The 19726-nt window shown below is 36.4% G+C and overlaps 1 protein-coding gene across 5 annotated transcripts in view; it reads left to right on the top strand.

The window, feature by feature from the left end:
* Positions 1-19726, top strand: part of LOC145686440 (sal-like protein 3) — a 298297-nt gene that overhangs the window by 241705 nt on the left and 36866 nt on the right. For 4 of the 5 annotated variants that reach the window (XM_081759754.1, XM_081759762.1, XM_081759745.1 and 1 more), the window contains one exon: positions 13324-16689. In XM_081759754.1, the coding sequence (XP_081615880.1) occupies positions 13324-16689 (3366 nt within the window). The remainder of the gene's footprint in view (positions 1-13323; positions 16690-19726) is intronic. The other variant, XM_081759780.1, reaches the window with a different exon arrangement.

Genomic DNA, 19726 nt, shown 5'->3' with positions numbered 1-19726 from the left:
AGAGCTTGAAAATACCAACGCCACAGTACTACCAGTGATTCATTCGAAAAATATGGCAGCTCGTTCTTAAACTAGGAAATCTTGGCTTCTAATCCCGGCATCTGACGTCCACATTGTGGTTTGTCTTTCCTCTGCCCTTATCGTACTAAGAAAGAACTATGTTTTAAGATAATATGAAGCAAACAAACTTAGAGGGCCTTATGCAGAGTCTTTCTGATGCGTAATTAGTGCCATACTAAGGAGTTCGATTAACATATGTTTCTTGCAGTAGTCAGGCCTTTAGTGTGATGCTAATCATACGTCAAAACGATTATAAAGCTCAGAGAGTTTTGTATGCACAAGTCTTAGCTAATATTAAAGAGACTACAACTTCAATGCTAGAATTACTATACTGTAATTGAAGTTTCCAAATGTAACATTTGAATCTAAAATGCCAATTAAATTAACTGGTTCTGGTGTCAAGCTCCTCCTGTTGTTAATAAAACACGTGCAAACTTTTGTTTGTTTGTTTCACTTTTGTGTTAAGGACTTGTTTTTCTCAGTGGAAACAAAGGCATTATAGGCAACATTTAATCTGAATTCTGAATTGATCCTCTTCCAAAGTATTTTCTACATTCTTTGGTCGAATCAGACGACAAGTACTGACTATTACATATATATATTTAACTAAGCCATTTCATATTTTGATTTTCTGAATTTTCAACTGCCAAAGCAACACTTGTCTGTGAATCATGGTACACAATCTGGGTTATGATCTAAAAAATACTCTTGAATTAGGTTAGGCATTGAATACGCAACTTCTGTCGCATTGAAGAAAGCTAATATACTCCCGAATAAAAAAAAAAAAAAAAAAACTAATCATTTGAAGACACTAAAAATACATTTAATTCCCTCTGTCTTCTAGATGAATCATTTATTGCATGTAGTAGCCACTGTTGAAATCACATGTACTAAGGCGTCCCAAGTTTTCGACTCTGCTTTCGGAACTATTTAGAAAAAAAAAATTAAATGAAGTCTTTGAGTTTTACGTCCCACGGTTATGCCAGTTAGGCTAAAGGAGACGGTAATTATGAGAAATGAATGGAATGGTGGAATGAAGAAAGTGGGACGAAAAACGGGAGAACCCTGAGAAGAACCACGAGCACAGTGTTTGTCCACCACAAGGTCCTCACGGTGCGAGCTGGGATCGAACCAGGGACCCCAAGCAGCGGAGATGAACGCTCTACCACTGAGCCACCGCGCCCCCCCCAGAACTATTTAGAATTTCCTCTATAAAATGTGTCATGCAAGTATGTTTACATTCAGAAGCGGAGTAAATGGGGCAACCGCTCAGGCCTCACGCTTAGAAGAGTTCCGCGTTCTGAGGATGTTTAGAAGTAGCATGTTGGCACTCGGCGATTTTTACCAGTACTCTGACCCCGCTAGGTCATTATTGGCACTATAGTTCCCGCGCACACCTAACACCGCCTCTGGTTACATTAATTTGTGCTTCATTTTCTGAACAGTGAGGAACACATCGAAACTATCATATTCGATCGTAGTAATTTCATAAGTTAAGTTACGAAAATTGCGCAGCTAATTGCAATATTTGGAGGAAACGATTGTCAAGAACAAACGAGAAACTCCTGAGAAAGATACTGTATGCGTAGACCCTAATAAGAAATTAATTTTAAAAAATTTAAAAAAAGGACAATTTTCTTAATGAACTTTTGCTGCTTGTCGCCTGATGGCAGCACAATACAATATATGGTGCCACATCACACGATAGCGCGCTGTGAAACGAGCAACAAGTGCGTTCGCTGCCAACCGAGGAGTAAAGAAGCAACCCAGCATGTTTTTCATCTGCTGGCTTCCCTCCATAAAAACGCAAGAGCGAGATGAATAACTCGTGGTCCCCGCCCACTTGTCATAACCAGCCGATGACAGCGCTCTTTCATAGCGCGCGTGGAAAATTGTGGAACTTCTGGGTGGTAGAATCACGTAAGAGGCTCGTTTGGCGCGTGCGTATCATGTAAGAAGGAAAAAGTCCTTTATTGTATTAGCATTGATCCGGATAAAGATTAATAAAGAAATTATGGAAATTTCATCAGATTAACAGAAGAATTAAGTTATGTAAGGAAAGATTAAACAACTATTAAGATGCAAAAGTGGGCAGAAGGTATATATATGAGGATATTAAGACAAATTGCATTCAAATTATGCCAAATATTGTATATTCATTAATACAATGGGGGGGGGGGGCACATGAGCTTTGCCTCTCCCCCAGGATCGGCGCCCTTGCAGATAGATATTTATCGGACATAAATGAACATTTGCTTGTTTAATAGATTCCAATCAGGAACTTCAATTCACAAACAATAGTTTAACAGTGGAAGCTTTAAAAAAATATTATTTGAAGCTACGTTACACATCCTTCAGAGTTATATTGGGAAGGGAGGACGAGAGATATTGAGTAAAATTCTATACCAATCTTATTCGTCAATAACTCTACAACAACTTATTTAAAATTCATCACTATATATAAAACTCATTACAAAGCACCTAACGGATGTCTTGAACAGGGCCGGCTCTACCATATGTGCAGCACGTGCACTTGCATGGGGCGGCAAAATCTGTGATAACTACATTATTTAAAATAAATCTTTCTTGCAGGATACAGTCTTTATGATGATGATAGTTAAATTTACTGAGTTGACCTTCAATTTGAATACTACACTCATAAATCATATTTAGGTCGCGTTAGTTTAATGTCACATGGACAGTGCTAAAGCAAATGTTCAAAGAAATCCTAGCATGAATTGCTTGATTGTTGTCACAAATACAAGAACTCAATTCTGGATTAGTAGCGAATATCTGTTCCATTTAGTTAGTTATTAGTTATCATAGTTTTGATATGAAAATTACTCTTGTCTTTCTCACAAACAAGATCCTTATCATTGAAAGTAAAAACAAGTTTTTAAAAAAAAAATATAAAAAAACAACAGATGTAGAAGGAAAATCAAGAAATAAGGATAAAAGAGCTCGTTGCACTGAAATTGCAAATTGATATATTGAGATTGAAGGTCGATATTGAATGCTATAAAAAGGATTACCATGTTTCTTCTGCAGGTGTGTTTATTTTATTTTTCACTAAGATAATAGATTATTATTTAAAAATCTATGTGAGATTGTATTTGTAGTGTTTAGGTGTTTCTGAGTGCGAGTGCCCTTTCCCTCCCTTTCGTTGTTCATGATGGGCTAACATAGTTTTAAGATTTGATCTTTTTGGAGAAAAGAAGGACGGCAAATGATACCATTGCACGGAGCGGCAAATTGCCTAGGGCTGCCCTAGTCTTGAAATTAATATAGGCCTACCATTTTTTAAGTGAGAGAAATCGATTGATAAGACATCAAATTATCATTATTATTTTATCCAGTTCATAGTCACTCCCCACTGGACAAAGTTCAGGATTCCAGATACCAAGGACAGAATACCAGGTCTATTTATATTTGAAATCTTTATTATAACATAAGAATTCATACAAGACATATCATTTATGAAAATGGCTTGAATCATTTTCTCCTTTTTCTCTTTCTAAGACAGAAACAGAAAGTTCTAAAACCATCGGTCCGAGATGCTCATTTTAATCTGTTCGCCAGATGAAACTAAGCGATGAGATCAGCGAGCACAGATGGATGTACGTAGAGACTTCATGGGACGGAAAATTGAGAGTTCAGCTGCGATGGTAGTAGGGTCAGTCTTCATTTGAAATGAGAGAAAGCTTTAATTTCGTTGTCCAGTGTAAACAAAAGGGGAGAAAACATGTGTTTCGGCAAGTTAACATCATAAGCAGATGTGCCAATCGTACAACTTTTCAGGCTTCAGGATTGATGTGAATGTGTATATATGTATGCATGGATGGTTTTATGTATAGCTGAGAGAAAAGAGTGAGTAAAATAGGGACAATGAGCTAATCAAAATCTGAATATATATTTAGTCACACAAACTTTATATATAACCTATGTGCATGTGAAAAATAGTGTAGATTCTACTAACTATTCTATAAATAGACTTGAGTATGGCATAGTAAGCTTCTTTGTTTTATCTTTGTGGTGGACGTGTAGCACAACAGAAAGTGAAATTGACGTAATACGAAAAACCAGCAAACATGGTGTTGATATATATATCTGTATATAAAAGACTCATGTATAAAAAAAAAAAAAAGAATGATATTTTAGAAAAAATATGAAAATGATAGAAGAATTTCTTTCTGATTTTGTTACTAACTTTTCGTAAGATTTCAGTTACTTGCCTTCGATTTTTAAGATATAATTCAAACCATTTATTTGCTAGACTTCTGATCTTATACCAATGAAGGTTCTTTTGTTATTATGATTCACTAATCAAAGGCTTTGGTTAGATCTAAAAATATTCCTACATAAAACTCTTCCTATCCAATAGCTTTCTACATGTTTCAAGAAAATTCATAATTACTGTCTCGGTGAATTTACCTTTAAAGGAACCATGCTACGTGTTGGATAAAATAGAGTATTTATAAACTAATTCCATTACCCGATTAAACATTATTTTCTCCAGTATTTTACCTATTATCGGGAAATGGTAGCAATTAAATCGGTCTATAGTTTTCTATTTCATTGTGTTTATCTTTCTTATGTGACGTCTTAATTTTGTGAATTAACACATTTTACCTGTAAAATTTTCCCAAAAGTGCTCCCCATATTCCCTATCTGCTCCAAAGTCACATCAGTAAAAATTGCAATTTAATCGATACATGCTAAAATAAGAATACTCACACCTAACATTCTAATTCTTATATACAAGAGGGCATTATGTAAGTTTTCTTCTCTTAGTTGTAGCGGTACAATCAGGGCTGGATCAACCCATCTGGAGGCCAAGGGCTAGAAAAAAGTATGTGGCCTCTGCTGACTTCATCTAACACATTTCTGCGAAAGTACAGTAGGGAATATGTTTCATATTTTTTGGTCATATTTTATTTTATGATGATGATTGTATCTTCATGATTCTTTTTAAATAGCCAATTGAGATTTGATCAGAGTGGAAGCTCTTTTCCACCTGAAGGCCCGGGGCTATAGCCCCCCTTAATCCGACCCTGTGTACAATTGTAATTTTTGACAATGTAACTACCAATACGTGAACAATGCATTGAAAAAATGGAAAATGTTCCATCTCTTTGCAATTTGAGTGCCTACAAACTCACTTCAAGATGGTAAGATTACAAAGTTTCGCAATACGCTCGTCCTTATAACGAGAAGAATAAACCAAAAGTTAGTCTGTGCTTGTTGGATTGTTAATCTATATAACAAACAAGCGAAACATAAACACAGAAATAAAACTTTTCTTCACTCTATAATTTTTCAACACTTCAAAGATTTCGTCCGTTTGTTAAAAAACAAACAGAACATATTCCTTATCTGCAAACCATTAAAAGAAAAAATAGCAACATTATTTTAGAGGAAAATTTAGGACTTTGTCGTTCAACCAACAGCTGCCTCTTGTTCTTTACTTCCGAGGGTCGACCCTCTGCTTGGTAATTGAGGCGACCTCATCTGGTGACTGTTCTCTACTACGAGACATCTGGTGAAAAGCATCGCAACTGTTCTGTCTTCACTCAGAGCTCTTTGACGAGGTCAAGTCGCCGTACTCCCATATAATTAGCCTAAAAGGATGATCCTGCTTCACGGTGAATACAATGAACTCAACTGTGGGGTAAGGTTAGCTTAATGGTTTATGCAAGAAGACATCTTCTTTTGGATTAGAGGTGTCTTCAGTTCGACTCAGGTTGCGTATGTCTAGGGAGACGATTAGAATTGTCAGCTTTCATAACTCTTAGAATACTTACCTTCCAAAAGGAACTAAACAAATATGTGAGATGCTACAGACCATAGTTTTAATTTTCGGATCTGATTAGAGTTCTAGAAGTTTCTCTGACAAATAAACGTTAATTACAGGGTTGATTACTTCGTTCCATTACTCAAAATGAAGTTGTATGTCGTTCACCTCTGGTGTGAAGGGTCCCTGGCTTAATTCCAGATCAAATCAGAGGTAAAAGTGAGGGGAACGTGAGGACGCCGTCCCCCCACTTTCAACAATATATATGGTGTTCCTTCAGTTCCTAAAAATACAATAGGCAAAGAAAGGCAAGGGAACTATGTGACGTCATCCGCTCCCATACCTTTTCAGATCTACTTTTACTCCTGGATCAAATGGATTTGTGGAGAGTATTATCGTGTCTGTGAGGTTTCTCGGGATTCTGCCATTTCCTTCCATATTCTCATTCCACAATTTTTTTTAAATGTAGACATATGCAGCTTTAGTAAATAGTAGAGACGCAAGAATGTTTCTTGAAACTTTGTACTTTAGTACACTTACCTGCATTTCAAAATACAAATTAAAAGGAAATATGTTATGCTGAACGTAACTGCACTTGCTATTCTACTTGACAACTTTATATATGAATCATCAAAATATTATCACTTCAGTTTACGTATATAAAACATTTACTACATTGAGATATATGAATAGAAAACTGAAGTACTCACATTGATTATGTGCAAAATTATAATGCAAAAGATTAATTAGTTTTTATGTTGGTTGGCAATTTGATGTTCAGGATTCGATTGTCGATTCCAAGTAAGCACCCCTATCACTCGTACATGACTCGGAATTCAACGTGCAAGAGAACTTTTTGTCTTCTTTTGATGTCACGAATCACCTCCCGGAGTTTGTGCACATATTTCAGGTTCACCTTGTATATTTTTAATTAACTATTTTAATTGGTATCCGAATACCAATGTAATTTAAAATCTTAAGTTACGTTAAATATCTCACTTTTTTTTATTTATTTTTTTTTTTTTTTAAATTGAGTATTACAGAATGTGTTCCGTTTGTAAACTACAAATTATGGATCTTCTAGGTGTCAAGTTCAAAAATGTTGATATCAAGTTTTCTTCGTTGTTCTGAAAATTGTGAAAACTCCTCAGATACCTCGGAATAAGAAGCAAATTGTTAGTTGATCATACCCACAACCAAGGGCGCCGATTTCTCTGTAAATTTGGGGGGGGGGATTCAGATGCAGAAAGCATATATGAGGATTTTAAAACAAATTGCATTAAAATTATGCCAAATATTGTAAATTTACAAAGTAAGGGGGCCCACATGAGCTTTGGGGGCCCGGGGGCCCTGGGATCGGCGCCCTTGCCCACAACCCTTCCCTAAAATTCCTCGCTCGAATTTAGAACAATTTAATTAGAATAAACAATTGCCTCTTTATTCTATATTCTAATACAAGTCTAACAAAGGTTCTAATAATGAATTAGGAATACCAATAAAATATCATTTGTAAAAATCTCCGTCATGAAAAGAATGAAAGAAACCACTTTTCAATGGGCGCATTAATGTAAAACTCTTTTGACAGTTTAAGAGCACACTATAGCAGGACACTAATTTCACTTAGTGTTGTGACAACACTAAAATAACAATTGAACTAATTCAAATAGAAAATTATGGTGCAGTTGTTATTAATTATACGTTGTCAATGCACACGTTCTTTTTTTTAAAACACAAATGGATTTTATTTTGTTTTAGAAAATAAAATCTAAATAAAATAAAGGGAACAAATATCTTCTAAAGCGACTCTTAAAATTTTTTTATATCCTGTACCGACATTTTAATGACTTCGGCCAAGTATTTATTGATACTAAAAACACCATCTTATACAATAGTTCGTAGTCATTTATAGTGTATTAATAGCTTTTTTAAAAATAAAAATAAAAAAGAGAGTTGTTAAGGGGAAACATAAATTAATTAATCTCAAGGAAACATCCCACAGACAAAACGACGAAACCGGTGAAAAAAAAAATCGAAACAGCGATCTGTATGTGTATATTTAACAGAAAAAAAAAACTGCGACATACAAGTATGTAACATCACAGACACACACACATACATATACACGAACAAACACAGAGGAAAAAATAGAAAAGTGGGAGGGAAAGGGGACAACAGTTTGAAAAATGGCGTCTTTCTCGTTGAGTACCACAATGCAATTAAAACGTATTTCTTTTTGTTTTATTTTGTGTTCTCTTTTGTTTTCGAATTTATCGTCTTCTCTCTTTTTCTTTTTTTTTTTGGTTCGTCTATTTTATTTCTTAAGAAAGAAAGAAAAAAGGCTTTTGTTCTTGTATTTATTTATTTTTATTTTTCACAAAGTAGGGTCGTGTTGAATTAGCATCACTGGTTCGTCATGCAATTTGTGTTACTTGTTTGAGGGTTCTCATCTTGGACAGTTCTGGAAGCAGCTCTCGCGCGTGTAACTCTGCTGTATGTAGTACGTATATATATAATGTGTGTGTGTGTGTGTGTGACTGCCTGCTATTCACTCATTCCTTGGTTTTAGCTGTCCGTCCGAATTCCGTCACAACACATTTTGTATCTTCATGTTGTATAGCATTCTTTGCGTCTTTCTAGCACTTTGAATCTTCTTATTTTTATTTTTCTTAACCTACGTTGTTTTGATACCCTCTCCTCTTTTTTCTTCACTCGTTCTGTTTTAAGTTTTATTTTTACAAAACTATGCGCTGGTTCAAACTTAACACACATACATATGTACTGTATATACACATCTTACTATTAGTACCGGTACTTCCTTCAAATATAAAGAATTTTGGATGGAAACCAAATGTAATATATATATATATATATATATATATATATATATATATATATATATATATATATATATATATATATATATATATATATATATATATATTCTTCTTTCGATGTTGTTTGATACACTAAATTGTTAGCCTGTACGAATACTATTTGTAACAAAAGAGTAGTTTTGAAAACCTTCCACATATATACATCTAGGTATAATCAATCCAGCTGATCATAAAAAGCTCTGATAATCCGTCTTTCGAACTTCTGGGATAATTTTCTTATTTCGCTGAGGTATGTAATTTAGTAACAACTAGGACACCTTTGTTACTTGAAAGGGTTTTAGTCTCAATTTTGTAAATGCCAAATTTATTTTCGAACAAATTGTCTATAACTTCATGCGGATGTGAAAGAAAATCCTCTTCGCTCTACACTTAGTGTTTCAATTTATTAAAAGTAACATTACTTCGAACATAATGAAGACACAATTTCAGTAGGAAGTAGAACTATTAGGTGTATCCAGTTTGCAGATGATATAACGTTTATTGCGGAATCTGAAAAGAAAACCAATAAGATGGTAGAAAACTTGAGGAACGGCTTTGAAGAATATGGAATGGAAATCAATGTTAGGAAGACAGTCATGGAGATCGGAACGAAGCGGTCAGTGCCAAATATAGAAGTAGGAGGAGAGAAAATAGAAACATGTAACTATTTTTCGATTACTAGATAGTGTTATTAGTGATGGTATGAAGTGCGAACGTGAAATAAAAGAAAGGATAGGAATGGCGAAAGATTCTTTAGGAGGAAGAAAAGTCCATTTTGTGGGTCCTTGAATAAGTATTTGAGAAAAATACTAATAAAATGCTTCTGTGGAGTTTTGTATTGTCTGTATGTGGTAGGAACATGGGCATTACACAAAAGTGATTACAAACGACTGACAGCTTTCGAAATATGAGTGTAGAAAAGAATGGAGAGAATTCGCTGGGTCGAGCGTAGAACGAATAAGAGGGTGTTAGAAATTGTAAGGAGAAATAATAATGATTTCAGTTATTATTCAAAAGAGGAAGAGAAACTGGTTGAGATATTGGCGGCTAAGAAGGAACTGTATCTTAAGCGGTGTGCTAGAGGGTGTGGTGGCAGCAAAGAGAGGGAGAGGGCGAAGGAGACTACAATTGATAGACGTGAAGACGAAGAGGTTAGCTAAAGGCCGTGGAACATGAAAGCTTCTCACTTGCAGCAAGTACCCTAATAATAATGACAGAATACCTATGATGATGATGATACTTCTTCGAACTTTCAAAATTTTAAAACATTACCTTAGACATTAACAAATGTAAAAATCTTGTTATCATATGCTATCAGTAAATTTCTAAAATCTTCGGAATAGGAGTAGAAAAAATATGACCGAGGAAATTTGCCACCTCAAAACTTGATAATTCGGGAAATAGGCCATGTTGGTCCACGCATACAGTAGCGTACCCAGGAATTTATTTCGGGGGGGGTTCAAACTAAATATGAAGCTATTTTATATTAAAATGGCTAAAATTGCCCCTAAAATTAGGCTAAATTTTTAAAAAGTCGAAATTTCGGGGGGGGTCCGGACCCCCGTGTCCCCCCCTTCCGTACGTCCCTGCACGCATAAATAAACTATGTTGGTACTGGACGTTTGTATTGCATTTCTCACTTCACAGCACTCCATTGCTTTTCTTAGGATTATTCGATATCTCATAGAAGTAGATCCTAATTAATATTTTAAATGATTTATGTATCAAGGATGATAAGTATCATCAGGGTCTATGTCTCACTTATGGTAATGTGGGTTGAATACAGGCAAATATTCAAAGAAACGTGCATAACGTTTGACCCTCTTCCCCGGTACACCGAGCCGAAAATCGATAAAACGGCTTCGTACGCTATTAGATCTGGATAAATTCTATTTGCGAACATGTCGTTCGAATTTCACGTTAATCAGTAGGTCCCGTCTCATAAAGCCTCGCTGCTGAAAGGGACGTTAAACTCAAAATCAATCAACCAATCAAATTTGGTGGTTCTAGGTGGCTTCTTTCTATGCGAATGTGTAAAGCTGATGACACACACACACACACAGCATTTTTATTTAAATCATAGAGAGCTTGGGAACTTACACTGTGTACTTGCAAAAAATGTGTAGTGCGAAATTCAAATTTCTGACACAATATTAGTATTACAGTAGGTATATCATTTACAAAATATTGATAGTCTTTGCATGCGGAAATGTGTTATGTCTAATGTTAGATGTGTGTGAGTGTAACCCAGACGCAAAACATAGAAATAAGATACCTCACACGAAATCAGCAAAAACGAGAAAATGCAGAGAGAACTCAAAACAAATGAGACATTCGTTCTTAAAACGACAAAAAAGAAAACTTCAGAAATATCTTTATGTTGTCTGGAGTTGTTGAACAAGAGGAGAGAGGGAGAGAAGTAAAGGAAATAGGAAACAAGAAGTGGGGGAAAGGACCACTTTCTCCACTGTTGCTCTTGTCACGGCTATTCTTAGTCAAATAATAAATGACACTGGGAACTGAAGACAAAGGAAGACCATACGCGACTCTAGTACAATTTTAACATACTTTAAAATGTTGATGAACAACTGTCTGCTTTCTCCTCTTTTTCCACCATATAATTTTTCCTTATTTATTTATTTACTTTTTGTAAAGAGCTGTTTTCCACGTTGTTCCTTCGTTTCGATAATGTTTACTACTTTCCTTTTCTTCTTTAAATGTACAAACGGTTTCTAAAAATTTGTAAATCATATGTAATTTGTATAGATGACAAGGTTACGAACTAGTGAGAGACGTGAGGCATATGTCAGTGTTGTGAGCGGTATACATGTTTTATGTTGCTTTGCGTTGAATGTGTGAAGTTATTTAACATCCAGATAGGTGCTAACTTAATTGCATTTTATGAACTTAATAAGAATTTTAAGCATTCAAGAATATTTTATTTAAAAGTATTAACAGAGTATAGTTTTTCTTCTCTCCAGAATTTCAATACCTTTTTTATATATAGTTTTTAGTACTAGCGGACTGAGAGGAGCTCCGTAGTCCAGTGGTTAGAGCGTTGAACTTAAGTTTGCGTGGTCCCAGTTTCGATTCCCGACTGGGATAATCATAGGAAGACTATTGGACATTCAAATACTGTCCCATGACAGACATACATATCCCATTGAAATCCAAGAAAAAATTCCGTAGATATTTTCATTATCCTTAAAGTTTTTACAATGACAGGCAAATCCCATTGAAATTCAAGGAAAATTCCATATATATTTCCATTATCTTTAAAAGTTTCTACTGTGACAGGTACATCCCATTGAAATCCAAGGGAAATTCCATAGATATTTCCATTATCTTTAAAAGTTTCTACTGTAACAGGTACATGCCATTGAAATCCAAGAAAAATCCCGTAGATATTTTCATTATCCTTAAAGTTTTTACAATGACAGGCAAATCCCATTGAAATTCAAGGAAAATTCCATATATATTTCCATTATCTTTAAAAGTTTCTACTGTGACAAGTACATCCCATTGAAATCTAAGGGAAATTCCATAGATATTTCCATTATCTTTAAAAGTTTCTACTGTAACAGGTACATCCCATTGAAATCCAAGAAAAATCTCGTAGATATTTCTATTACCCTCAAAGTTTCTACTGCGAGCTTGAATGTCTGAGACAGGTGTGGTAGCTGTGAGACATCCTGTGGACATACTGTTCTATATGGGAGTTGGACCAAATATCTTACTATGTTTCGAAAATGGTAAACTAGAATCATCCTGAATCTTACAAATTTATTCTATAATTCTAAGTCTGAATTAATATTTAGCAAAATTATTATTACGTCTATTCTAGGAGATATAAATGAGACATAATATGGATAACAGCGTATGTTCCGAGAAGGTTCTTGATACTTGAACATCAAATTTTGTATGCTATAAAATAGTTTAAAAACTCTTTTCAACAACTAACTAGTTATATGAATTTCCTTAAATTTATGCTTATTGTTTTGAATGTTCATTATTTTCGTATAGTTCAACCATGATGTTTTTGGTCACTGGGGACCGTGTGCAGCAACAAAGTTCAACTGTTGAATGTTCAACGTTAAGTTTCTTTCACGTGGTGGATGAACTAGGTTTAACCTTGAACGGCCAATTTTCGAGTTTTAACTTCGTTGATCTTGATTAGTCTACAGTACTTATTCCAATGTACTGAACTTACATTTTCAATAGTGCAACAAAATTCCTTGAATTACGTTCAAGTTGGAAAGTTCAATTTTGAACTTGTTTACGTGAACCCTCATTTCAACTTCACTGGTTCACGTGGCCGTGGGAGAGTTAGGAACTAAACTTGAAAATTATCAAGCAAAATTTTTCATAGACAAATGGGCAAGACAATTCCTAGAAATGGTGTTATAAATACATCGTACTGTACAGATTGATTAAAAGTCGTGTCTATATTTAGCTTATATGACTTTCAACAGTTTTACAATTTCAGTCATCAAGTCATTGTGGTTGGGCTATATTATTATCGTTGATAACAATTATGTAATGTATTTTTATATTTTAATGTTGTAATCTATTGTTCTTTATATTTCTGTGTCATTGCAGGTGAGAGCTCAGGGACAGGATCTGAAGACGAGGGAGGAGGGTCTGGTAGTGGAGATGAACACATCTGCGGGCGATGTCGAGCAGAATTCTTGGACCTTCCAGACTTCCTTAGTCACAAAAAAGAGTGTGGAAGAAAACCAGTGGTGTTAGCAGTGTCAGAAGATGTGCAATCGGACTCAGAAGAACTACTTATGCGAAGCGGGGAAGAGGTAGATGAGGAGACTGGGGATCAGGGCGATGAAGATAAACAGTGTGAGGAGTCGGAGAAGGAACGAGAGGACGTTGAAAATAACAATCAGCAACTCCTTCTCCCACCACCGTTATCGAAACAAGAACCTCATCAACAGGGTGTCGATTCTTTATCAGATAGTCGTGAAGGAAGTGTCGAAAAAAGTGAAGACCCTACGGAGGGTGAAGACAAAGATACAGCGCTTCGAACAAGCCTTAACAATTTCATGAACTTTTCCACAGTGAATAATCTACCTCAGTTATTTCCCTTCGCACCGGGAATACCGGCGACCAACGTTACATTAGAGGCCCTCCAAAACACCAAAGTGGCTGTGGCACAATTTGCGGCAACTACGATGGCTAATAACGCGAATAATGCGGCTGCTCTTCAAGAGTTGGCCGTTCTTCAGTCCACGTTATATACACTCCAGCACCAACAGATGCTTCAGTTACAGTTAATCCAACAACTTCAACAACAACTCCAGATTACGCGCTCCAAGGAAGGAAGTCCTGTGTCCCCATGTAGTACCACCGGTCCTGACAGGAGTACACCCATCAGCGTTCCCACCACACCTGTTCTCACTACAAGTATTCCGCCTAGCGGCCCTCCCAAAACCACTCCGACATCCTCGTCCACTTCACCAACGCCAATATCATCGTCGTCGTCAATTATACCTCCTCCCATCCCTCTTTCAGTGGAAACGCAACCTCCAACAAAACCTCCTCTCCCTCCTTCTCCGCCTACGATCTCATCTTCCTTGGCATCCTCTATAATTACAAATACAGATCCGCCTCCTCCGAATGAACCTAATACTCTGGAGATGTTACAACGTCGCGCACAGGAAGTGCTTGATAGTGCTAGTCAAGGCCTACTCGCAAATAACCTCGCGGACGATTTATCATTTCGAAAGGGGAAACCTCCGAATGTCTTAGGGTCCCCTTACGACCAGAAATCAGGGAGAAATGAACCATTCTTCAAGCATAGATGCCGCTACTGTGGGAAAGTGTTTGGGAGTGACTCTGCCCTTCAGATTCATATCAGGTCCCACACAGGTGAGCGACCTTTTAAGTGCAATGTCTGTGGCAGTCGTTTCACTACTAAAGGCAACTTGAAAGTTCATTTTCAGAGACATACGGCCAAGTTCCCTCACATTAAGATGAACCCAAATCCTGTGCCGGAGCATTTGGACAAATATCATCCACCATTGTTAGCCCAAATGGGAGGGCCTCAGAGCCTTCCCCCTCCCCCTGGAATGCCAGCACATCATCCGCCTCCTCACCCATATCCTGGTTCCCCGTTCCCTCCGACTCTACCTCTATATCGCCCCCCGTCGTCACATGATCTCATGCAACAGGCAGCAAAACCACCATCACTTCATTTATTCGGAGGAGGACCTCGTGAACAAGAGATGCCCGAAAATCTCTCCAAAGCACCGCAACCACCGCCATCATCGTCAGCATCATTACATTCCCCGCCACCGCAGCCAATCAGTGAAGACCACATCAAGAAAGAGCCATTACCACCACCTGCGGAACAGCAACAACAGCAGCCTCTTGATGGACGATTGAGCCCTAAACAAGAGCCACCAGAAAGCGACGGACAACGAGAAGATGACAGAGAACAGTATCCGTCACCCACCTATGAAGACTGCAGTCTCGACAGCAAATATAGTGCAGAAGAAGTGGGGGACAGAGACTTGGAGAGTCCTTTGGAGAAGATGGATGATAGTCAAGATCAACCGGAGAACTTGTCGAAAAGTACTCCACCACCACCAATTGTGTCATCCACACCGTCCGACACGTCTATTCTCGCCGGTCAAAGACTGCCACCATCGTTACCATTTCCAACAGTGTCCCCACCAAGTAGTACATCATCCGGTAGTGTTACCTTGCATACACCGTCGGGTCCTATAAGTTTACCTCCGGACGTTGATCCCGCTAAGGACCCAGCTATCTATACAAATCTTCTTCCGCGCCCGGGTAGTAATGATAATTCGTGGGAGAGCCTGATTGAAGTAACAAAGACTTCAGAGACTTCAAAGTTGCAGCAGTTAGTGGACAACATCGAACACAAACTGACAGACCCTAATCAGTGCGTCATCTGTCATCGAGTGTTGTCATGCAAGAGTGCACTTCAGATGCATTATAGGACTCACACCGGCGAACGCCCGTTCAAATGTAAGATCTGTGGTCGGGCTTTCACTACCAAAGGAAATCTAAAAACGCACATGGGCGTCCACCGAGCCAAACCCCCAATGCGTGTCCTACATCAGTGTCCTGTGTGCCACAAAAAGTTCACAAATGCCCTTGTTCTCCAGCAACATATTCGCCTTCATACAGGTGAACCAACGGATCTCACGCCAGAGCAAATACAAGCTGCTGAAATTAAAGACTATCCACATCCAGCATTTCCTCTTGCCAATTCCATGAACCCTTTCATACAGCAAGCTTTCCCTATTGGTGTCACTCCGCCCTTACCAGGCATGTCCCCGCTGCCTCCACCACCGGGCAGCGCACTTCATTTAGCTTTCAAGCATGAAGAAGACAAAAGGGAGATCAAAGAAGAGAGGGACGATCGAAAGAACTTTTTGGATGAAGGAAGTAGCATTGCACATCTACCACCTTCGATACCTTCCTTCTCCACGTCACTAGCGGCACTTGAAAACCAAGTTAGGACTATCACCACAATGTCATCACAGATCTCATCTGCAGCTCATAATACAGAGGATCTCTCAAGAAAAAGTGGTAGCGATACGGCAACGCCAACACCGGTAAATGGAGAAAAATCACCATCCCATAGTCCAGGTTCACCTATGGGTGGTGGATCATCAGCACCAGCAGGAAGCCCCAACAGCGGCTCCGAAGGTCGGGTGTCGCCGAAATCTCCTCTCTCGTGCACCACGAACAACAGAATCAGCAGCCCAGCTCCTTCTGAGTCTAATTCCTTAGGCGCTTTGGACCTCACCCCACGGAGTACCGCTGTTTTCCCTTCTGGGTTTAGTCTCCTTCCTCCCGGCACCTCGCCTCTCGTTACAACAGTGTCGTCGCCTCTTATGACCTCAGCGATATCATCACTTACATCGTCGGTTCTCACCTCCACAGCTTTCAGCCCCATCGGACTGCCAGTTGGCCCGGCAGGTAGGCGCATAACTAGCTCTCCTGCATAAGTGAGAGTTAGATACATAAAAGAAAGTAAATGCAGTGGGCGGCACCTCTCAACCATCCAAGAAACCTTACCTAAAACATACCCAGCCCACTTGAACCTTAGAAATATCCAACCAACTCCACAGACTAACAAAATATACATATCACGGAACTTTGGCTTTTTACGTTTTACTAGGATATTTTCTCTCGAAAATACAGGTTCGAAATTAAACATAGAACTTCTAAAATTGTCTGTAATGAATGATTTTTTCGTAGGATATCGTATCCTAAAGCCTTCACAAAGTGCAAATCAATTGCACTTCTTACAGTTATGCGATATCATTATTTGTGAAATTATTTTTTTCTCATAAAATTATTCCAATAATAAGATTATGCACAAATCAAACTATTAAGGAGATTTTTTAAAAACATAGAATTGATTGCCAAAACATGGCAGAATTTTTATGATTATTTGTGCAATTTCCCATGTGCAAAATTTTCTCAAGTTTGATTATTATAAAGTTTCTATGATCGTATAATCCAAGATAATCTATTTCGCGGGAACTAACTTCTAATATCAGTTACAAAGCAGTATTTTTTAAAAAAATTTATTTACCAATAGTAGTATTATCCGGAAAGTATGAATAATAATTTCAAAAACTATTACTAGGCGTGGGCACACTAAAGTTTTGGAATAATCATGAGAAAAAGGTCAAGTAAACATATTTTTATAGGTGTTTTTATACACCTACACGTGTTCCAACCTGGCAAAAGCTCCTGAAATTAGCAGCTGAGTTACACTTACTAATTTAAAAGTAAAGTAACCATATTCAAACTACTGCTCAAAAGTAGTGAATTCATTATTTGTAAAACTTTCGTGGTTAGACCTAATAATTTTACAAAGTTGAGTCTAATTAATCAGCATATTATGCACAGGATTGTGTATTTTCTCCGGGTTGGAACAAACAAGATCGAGATGTGGAACCTTTTCTACGATAACACTTCCGATAAATCACTTCTAGTTTCAATTGGCTAAATATAATTAGGTTTCTGCAAAGAAAATTCCATAATTTTAAAGCATTAATTAGTAGATAGACCATCGAACCTTATACAGACACTTTTGCATGGTATCAACCTCCGATTAACACTGCTTTCATTCACCTTTAAGCAGCCCATAAATTGCATCTCAAACGTAATATGCAAAGCAGTTAATCCTGTGCCAAGTATTACCGACTTCTATTCCTCACGTCAAACGAAGGGCGAGTATTGTAAATCCCAGAAAAGCCAAAATGCCATTGGAGCATGGACCATCATTTGTTTGAACCCAGATACGAAATATTGTTTATATCGGCAGCATATAAGTACTTCTTTGCTTAAAACGACATATTTCTACACCAGCGGAATAAGAACGCAAGCGAACCTATTACTACGAAGAACAAAGCTACAAACAGAGAATTAAGCCAATGGGCGGCCAAAGGACTTTTTGTGGAACACAAATGGACACACACCAAATATATTTTCCAATTCTACCAATCAAGAACCACTTTACCCATTTCTCCTGTTCTCCGTCCTTGCTGGTTCAATGGCCTTGTGTGTGTATATATATATAAATATACTGTCTGTTTACGTATAAGCTATGTAGATAGTTATTAATTTTTAAGTAAACATTTTTGATAATATGTATTGAGCCATTATTGCTTCATTCTTATTAGCAGTAACATACAAGTATTACACGTACTTTATAATGGTTTGTGTTTCTCTTTTTGATGCTTTACTTAGACCCTAATGATAATAATAATTTATTATTTAGTGTGCTCACGGAAAAAAAAAAAAGAGAAGGATAAAAGCTAATCTCTGTCCAGCAAAAGTTAGAAATAGATACAAACAAATTCGAGTATATTCTGTTATAAAAGGCAGTAATAGTACCTAGCAATTTGTAACATTAGTGTGAGAAAATCAACTCGACTTGACTTTTGGATCACCTATTATACATATAATATCTATTATTATTCATTACTAATTACTATCAGAAGAATAATTATTATACTATTAAAATTGTAAATAATTTATAATTACATTTCAGTAAGTTTATTGTAAAAAAGTAGTGCATTGCGAACGAAATATAAATTTATATATGGTCAATTTAAGATCTTGTTCTAATTATGATGTTTTGTTCACATCTAATTAAGCTTGGTGAACAAGGATTAGTTTTTTTTACATTTTTTTATAGTTTATTAGCTAGAAAATGATCTAAGAAATGATTCTGGTGTTTAATACGGTACTAGTTTATACTAGTAGCCTATATGTTAGCTAATCGCATTTATAATTGATCTTGCTTTAATTTGAGAATACCAAATTAAATATTTATTTAAATTAGATAAGGGTTATAATAATGACTATAATTTAGAATATATTATTAATACAACATTGTAACAAGATACTAGTTTATTTTGAGCACAAGAAAACAATTTGAACTTTTGGAGTTGTACAATGGAACAGAATACATAGACGTGAACGTTACATGTAGATGTGTAAAGTAGTAAATAAACTTATAAAAGTACACTAATTTTATTACAAAATTGTTTTATTTGTTGAAAGCTCAATACATATTATTGCGTACTAATTTGTCATTATTTGTTTTGTTTCTTCGTAGTAAGATATATTTTCTTCTTAGTTTCTCTTTTGCATTGTGTTCGCATTGTGTAATTTCTTTTGTTTTTTTTTTTAATTAAGAGTGCTTATCCGTTTATTTAATATAAATAGTCTACCAATAGTATATTTATAAAATAATTATTAAATTAGATTATTGAGCATTCTATAGATAACATGTATGTAATGAGATAATACGGACTAAGTACTCTGTATATTTTATAATTATAGCCATTATGTTTACTGATACTATATATATTGTATGTGTGTGCAAGAATTTCAAAGATTATACTTTGTACGTGCCTCAATTAGTTTTCTAAGTGTTCCATTATAATTTAAAATTAATTAAAAAACTATCTTAAAATTCACAACAATGATAAAA

The sequence above is a fragment of the Thermobia domestica genome, chromosome 1 (assembly GCF_964235325.1).
Source record: "Thermobia domestica chromosome 1, izTheDome1.hap1.1, whole genome shotgun sequence".
Classification (NCBI taxonomy): domain Eukaryota; kingdom Metazoa; phylum Arthropoda; class Insecta; order Zygentoma; family Lepismatidae; genus Thermobia; species Thermobia domestica.
The sequence above is the reverse complement of the archived record's forward strand: the minus strand, read 5'-3'. Positions and strand labels throughout refer to the sequence as shown.